The sequence below is a fragment of the Poecilia reticulata genome, linkage group LG19, assembly GCF_000633615.1.
Source record: "Poecilia reticulata strain Guanapo linkage group LG19, Guppy_female_1.0+MT, whole genome shotgun sequence".
Taxonomy (NCBI): Eukaryota; Metazoa; Chordata; class Actinopteri; order Cyprinodontiformes; family Poeciliidae; genus Poecilia; species Poecilia reticulata.
Genome location: NC_024349.1, coordinates 12365800 through 12372452, shown reverse-complemented (window position 1 = coordinate 12372452; position 6653 = coordinate 12365800). Strand labels below are relative to the sequence as shown.

The 6653-nt window shown below is 39.6% G+C and overlaps 1 protein-coding gene across 1 annotated transcript; it reads left to right on the top strand.

The window, feature by feature from the left end:
- The first annotated feature begins 817 nt into the window (after window positions 1-817).
- Window positions 818-6653, top strand: gch2 (GTP cyclohydrolase 2). Its single transcript, XM_008437077.2, has 6 exons — window positions 818-2470; window positions 3940-4049; window positions 4136-4191; window positions 4687-4718; window positions 5705-5789; window positions 5983-6653. The coding sequence occupies exons 1-6, from the start codon at window positions 2173-2175 to the stop codon at window positions 6110-6112; spliced, it is 711 nt and encodes a 236-aa protein (XP_008435299.1). The 5' UTR covers window positions 818-2172; the 3' UTR covers window positions 6113-6653.

The following is a 6653-nucleotide window of genomic DNA, read 5'->3' as shown; positions in this document are numbered from 1 at the left end:
AAAACGTTTTATTACTGATACCTGTCTCTGTTTCTATTGGCTACTTCATAGAGGCGGAAAAAGGTTTACCAAAGATGGAAATGTTTATTTTTATATTTTTAGTTATTAACAGGTGTCAAGGAATGCTTATGTATGCACTTATGTATTTTTATATTAACAGGTGTGGGGGTTGGGGGGCAATTAATGATTAGGGCCATAAATCACTCTATCGATTAAATTTTGTCATAAGGGTGTCCATATGTCTCTCTCATGTCTTTAATTACCTATACCAGGTTTTCTTATAGAACCATTTAGTTCCATCCATTTTATCATGAAGTTTAACTGGCACTTGCTGAAGAAAACCATCCTCACAATAATAAGTTGCAGTCTAATTTGCATAATGCTGCATAATATTCAAGATAGAAAAATGTAAAAACACATGGAAATGAAAAGACTTGAAACAAGATAAGAAACTTATATAAAAAAATTAAATAGACATAAATACATCTATGTAAAAGGGAAAACAAAAATTGTTATCCCTTTATACATTAAATATTTAAGCATATTTCATGTGCTTGAATATATAATTTGTCAGAAATGAGCTAAAAAAATCTGGTAAATTAAATTATAAACATGAGGGAAAGTTTTTTTTTTTTAATAAGTGGTGCATTTTAAATTTATTATTGTATTATGCACAATACAAAAAAATATTTACCGGTTTTATTTTTAATATGTCAGTTTTGGTCCTCCATAAATTAAAATGGTCTCAAGAAAAATGCAAGCCACACTTTTCAGAGGTTTTTTTATTATTATTATTATTATTATTATTGAAAAGTGTGTACTATGTTCCTTTCAATAACAAGTCACATCAAAGTTTGTGGTTGAAATATGACAAAATATTTCAAGTCTGAAGCGGTATGAACCTTTATGTCATGTTCTGAGGAAGTCTTTCAGCCCACATGCAGAATCAAACAGCGGACAAACAATAAAAAATACACTGGGTCTGGGTCCAGTGATTCCTGAAGAGGAGACTGGGTTGTTAACTGCAGATTTAATACTGATATTCTGTAAATGATGAAATAACCATCTTACAACCAGGAGGAGGGATGTGGACGTTAGGTTTCTGCTGGTGAGATCCCACCTGGTTCTGTTTGACCGTCTGAGTTTTGGTTTGGTGGATCCAAAGACGGGTAGAACACCGGCAGGTTTCACAGGCGACTGAATCGGAGGAAGCACTCAATGAGGGAACAGCCTGGTAAGTTTCGGATACTGCTCGGGCAAAGTGACAGCAACCTGGAGACACAGGTAGAATCAGTTCCTGAAAACACTGAGTGATACTCGAGGGAAATATAGAGCCATTCTAACAGCATTGGTTCAGCAGCAAAGATCCTGATGGGAACAGGAAGTCTCACACGCACACTCACACGGTGTGTGAAATACAACAAAGTTTGTGGTTGTAACATGATAAAATTGTGGAAAAGTTCAAGGGATAAAAGACTTGTGTAAGGCACTGCATGGGCATGAAGTTCATACGGTTACATCTTCAGAGCATTTGTGTACCTCTTCAATCTATAATTTAATTTTAAAAGGAGAAATCTGCAAATCTATACCTAATTCAAAGGTTAGTTGGATGCTGAAAGGTTTATCCCTGTGGGAGATCGTTTCAGCTATCATTTCTAATTAGTTACAGAAGTTGGATTTTGGTCAGGAGTGCCTGCCACTGTGAAACCAGTCATCATAATCTTAACTTTGACCCCCCTCTTTTCTTCCCCCATAAAAAATCTGGAAAGTAAAAAGTGTCATGGGGCTCGTGAGTTTTTTAAGGGAATGAGTGTTGCAAAATATCATAATTTAACAGGAACAAATCAGTTGGAAATACGTCTAATGCACTTTGTGTCAAGTGACGCAAGACGCAGGAAATCTCCTGCATGCTTAACCTCACGATTTAAAGCGGGGAGGGGGAGCGGGGACTGTGATGACCCTGCTGCTGGTTTTGACGTAGGAGCCGCAGACCTGGCGAATGGTCAGCCGTGTGCGCTCCTGGCAGGCTTTATAAAAGCAGAGCGCTCCCAGTCAAGCAGCCCAGCCGGGTCACCTCAGCTTCTACTCTTCTTCTGCTGCCATTTATTCTGCTTTTTCTTCTTGTTTTCCCCAAAAAATAATTTTTTTTAAATTATTTTAATCAAAATCAACATGAATTCTCACTGCAACGGGAAAGTCGGAGAAACCGCGGTGGAGGAGTTCCACTGCAACAATGGCTTCAACGACCTCATCATCGACACCAAGAAGTCCGCCGTGGTCCACCGCAAGCATGAGGTGTCCCGCAAGGAGACCGAGGACGAGTCCCGCTTACCCGTGCTGGAGGCCGCCTACACCAGCATCCTGAGGCACCTGGGAGAGGACACGGACCGGGATGGTCTGTTGCGCACGCCGCTGCGCGCCGCCAAGGCCATCCAGTTCCTCACCAAGGGCTACCATGAGACCATTGATGGTGAGTTTGACACCTGGGACCTCAGCTAGGATAAGTGTTGGGTTTGTGTCGTTGCTATAAAGGGAACAGTAGCAAAAAAGATTGGAGACGGTGAGTGTATGGGAAGCCGAACGTGTCAAAATTATCTACACTGAAAAAATAAAAAGTTCTAACTTTAAAAAAGTGTTAATTGGTCACAAGTAACTGAATAACATTTATCAAATTTATTTTTATGTTCGACTTTCTATCTATCTATCTATCTATCTATCTATGTATCTTGCTAGCTAGCTAGCTAGCTACAATTTATCTATCTACAATTCAAATCTAAATTATATGATTGAAAACATCCAAACCAATTTATTTATCTCCTTCTTCTGTTTCTTTATGACGTCTAATTGAGCTAAAAAGTGAACCTGCCATGTGAACTTGACCCCAATGATATGTTGTAATCAAAGTTTTGATCGTTGAATGAATATTTAGTTTAACCAGTGAGGATCTATCTGGTTGAACAGGTGGTTTTTGCACTTGTAGGGCAAAAAAATTAAATCATGACTGAAATTATTTTATAAAAGTTTAGATTTCAATTTATCTTTTTTTTTTTCTTACATTGAAACAAATAATGATTTATTTAGAGAATGATGTTATTGTCAGTTATGTTTGGCTTAATATATATTTATTTGATAAGTTTTTTAAACTTTTGTACTGGAAACAGGTGGAACCATGGGTCCCAACGCAATTTTTATAAAAAGCTAATTGCAAATACGGGTTTCAGGCATATCAAGTGGATATACCTGAAACCAATTATCTCCAATTAAGTGATAAATGGTGCAATTTAAACACCCATTTCTGGCCCAGCAACCAGTGGATATCGAATTGACTAGTAAATTTAGTACCTTACCAATTCAGACTAAGCAACATCTACACTGTGCCCCCACACACAAGTTGGATGGAATACAATACACAATAATGGATTCATGTGGATCAAAGAAGAGGAGTTCCAGCAAAAAATTCACCCTTTTTGCAGGACGTTTAAAAAAAATACACACACATATGTTTAAGACAAATTAAAAAGTAAGGAAGACCGGTAATCGATCCATTTAACATAAGTCATCATCAACAGTTTATGTACTGCTTTTCTCAGTCTAAGGAGGCCTTAATCTGAAAAAAAAAAAAAACATCCACTTTTTTTGTATTTCCACAATTATAATTAAAGATTCACCAGCTGAAGATTTGTGGGGGGGCGGGGGGGGGGTTACGATTCTGTGCAGAATATCTTTTATTTAAATAGTTCACATTTTTAAGTAGAGTTAATCAAGTATTGCATACATTGAAAATCAACAAAACTGACCTTGATTTTACTGCCAGCCATAGAAAACAGCTGTCGTGATGACCAATGTTGAGAGAGAGAGAGCCATATTAGCCCTACACTGGTTACTAATGCAAGATTTCTGCATTTCTTAAGAATACTCCCCTTTTTTATTACCCTGCAGACATCCTGAACAACGCCATATTTGACGAGGACCACGATGAGATGGTGATTGTGAAGGACATAGATGTGTTTTCCCTGTGCGAACATCATTTGGTACCATTTTTTGGAAAGGTGACGCCTTCATTTGTGTTTCAAACACCTTTCGGCGATCTGGTAGGTCCTCTGGTGACCTCTGCTCCTTTGCTCTCTCTCTCCAGGTTCACATTGGCTACATCCCAAACAAAAAAGTGGTGGGACTCAGCAAGCTGGCAAGGTAACACAGCTCCCATCATAACCGCCTGCTGCCACTGTATGCGCCTGCTGTTAGTGCTGGGTGACTGCATTCTTCTGTTATCTCAGTGCTTTGACCTGGAGGCTTAGAGTCTGAGCCCCCTGGCCATCAGATAGTCTCTTCCTCTAGCAGAATGACAGGCACAAGTCTAGATGCTATCCGCTTAGAGCTATGAGAAAATCCTTTCAGACCGGTGGGAATGGTAGTTATTATCACAGCCTTTTTTGTTTCCTCCTTCCCCCTAGAAAATCAGAGAGGATCTGAACCCACAAACCCGTTATAACTGCATCAGAGCTTGCCCTCGAGTCACTCTGAGAACTCTGTATGGTGAATGATTCACAGATAAAGAAGCTGTACAGTTCGGAGGCCCCACCGGTCAAAGGATCGATGCGAGTTTGTGTTTATCTGAAAGATTAATCGTTATTACACCTGATCTGTAAGCAGCCTTCTGTTTTTTGTGCGTTTCTCTTTCTGTAGGATTGTGGAGATCTTCAGCCGCCGTCTTCAGGGTAGGTAAAATACTGTGAAACTGCAAAAACATTAAGTTCACTTCAAACAATGTTTGCAACATTTTCCCACAACAAAAAGGGCCCTCTGTTTAAATCTTGCAGGAAGTTTGTATGTTTTCCCTGTGTGCTCCTTAGATGTATTTTATGCAACTAGCCTCCTTAAATTACGCATGAGCCTGTGTTCAGAGTGTACACCGCCTTGAGATAAACCCCATCCTATAATGAGTAAAGAAGTAAATATGCATTCACACCAGTCCTGCTTAGTCCACTTTAACCCACATCTAAGCTGTTTGACAAGAAAGTCCGGTTTAATTGGGGAGGTGTGAATGTGCGATCGAACTCCGGTGCGCCTAAAATCCTCGGTCTCAGTTCGGTTGAAGTAAACTCTGTTATTGCGGTTCGGAGGCATATATGGATGCAAGTAGGCTGGAGATCACATCTAAAGCAGGAAGTGGACTATAGCAAAGGGCATTCTGGGTAAATACAACCAAAACAAACACAACTAGCACTACAATGAGAAATGGCTCGCAGTCTTTTACCAAAGACAAAAGAGAAATTCTACAACCGCTAAAATATAACCATTTTGGTTTAAAATTTATGAGGAAGGAAGTTGCGCTCAGTGTTTTCTTCTGAGGTCTTTGTGTGGTTTTGTTTAGTAGTTCTTGGTGCAGCGCCWCCACAGGCGAGGAGGGGAACATGTTTCTCGACACAATGCAGTGTGAAAGCAACCCGGACTGAAGATCTAACAAATGTTGCAACTTTGGTCCCCAATTGGACTTTCAAGTTTGAAAACACCCTACGCAGATTTTGAAAATGGATTAATAGATGTTTCCGACTGTAAAGCACACTGGAGGTTTCATCTTGATTTAGAATTTTTTTCTTAAAGCCGGTGAGGGAAGAATATTTTTTTGTTTAATCTGTAATAGCACAATCATAAAACACTTATCAAAAAATGTATGTTCTGACTCATTTTGTTTCTTTTTTAGTTCAAGAGCGTCTGACGAAGCAGATCGCCATGGGAATATGTGATGCGCTGCAGCCGAAAGGTGTGGCTGTAGTTGTAGAAGCAGCGTAAGTTCGCACACTAAGAATAAAACAAATCATATTTTATCAGGGGTAATAAATTCTTTCTGCTTGTAGAAGCGGAAAATTCTGCGGCGTTCCCCTTTAACTGCACCACACTCAGGCTTGAGGGGTTCTTTTATTCTGCAGCTGTGAGTCCAACCGTTCACTCCCTCTTGTCTGTGTGTGTTTGTGTTGCCAGTCACATGTGCATGGTGATGCGCGGTGTCCAGAAGATGAACAGCCGCACGGTGACGAGCACCATGCTGGGAGTTTACCTTGAGGACCCCAAGACCCGGGAGGAGTTCCTGGCTCTAGCGATGCGCGCCTAACGGACCTCAAGCCGCTTTTCATTCCCGAGCCACTGCAGCGGATGGAAAGTCATGGATTCACCGTGGGTTCTGCTTGTGACACCAGATGGGAAAGAGACATGAAGTTGCTGCATGACCTCCAGCCTGTTGAGTTAACCGCAAAATACTGAAGCCTGAGAGATTTCTGTTGAATCACTGTGAACCCAACAAGCATATTCTTGGTGCCTTTATTACTCATTATACTGTCTTGCACAGCAATATTGTTGTTATGAAATATGTAATCTAAGTGCAATACTGTAACATGGCAACTTAAGATACGTAACAGTATTTGTCTTTTGTTTTTCTTTCCGATGGGAATTTCATTTTTGCTTTTCCAAAGTGTTATTTACGTAATCCAAACTTATTTGTCATTTATATAAATTTTTAAAACCTTTGAATTTTATTGACATTTGTGATATGAATCAAATATCTAAAGATGAAAGAGTCCACCCAATCAATGTAAATCTGTGATCAAAGATAATATTGTCTTCTGAAGTCTTAATAAATAAAGCTTTCTAAACAT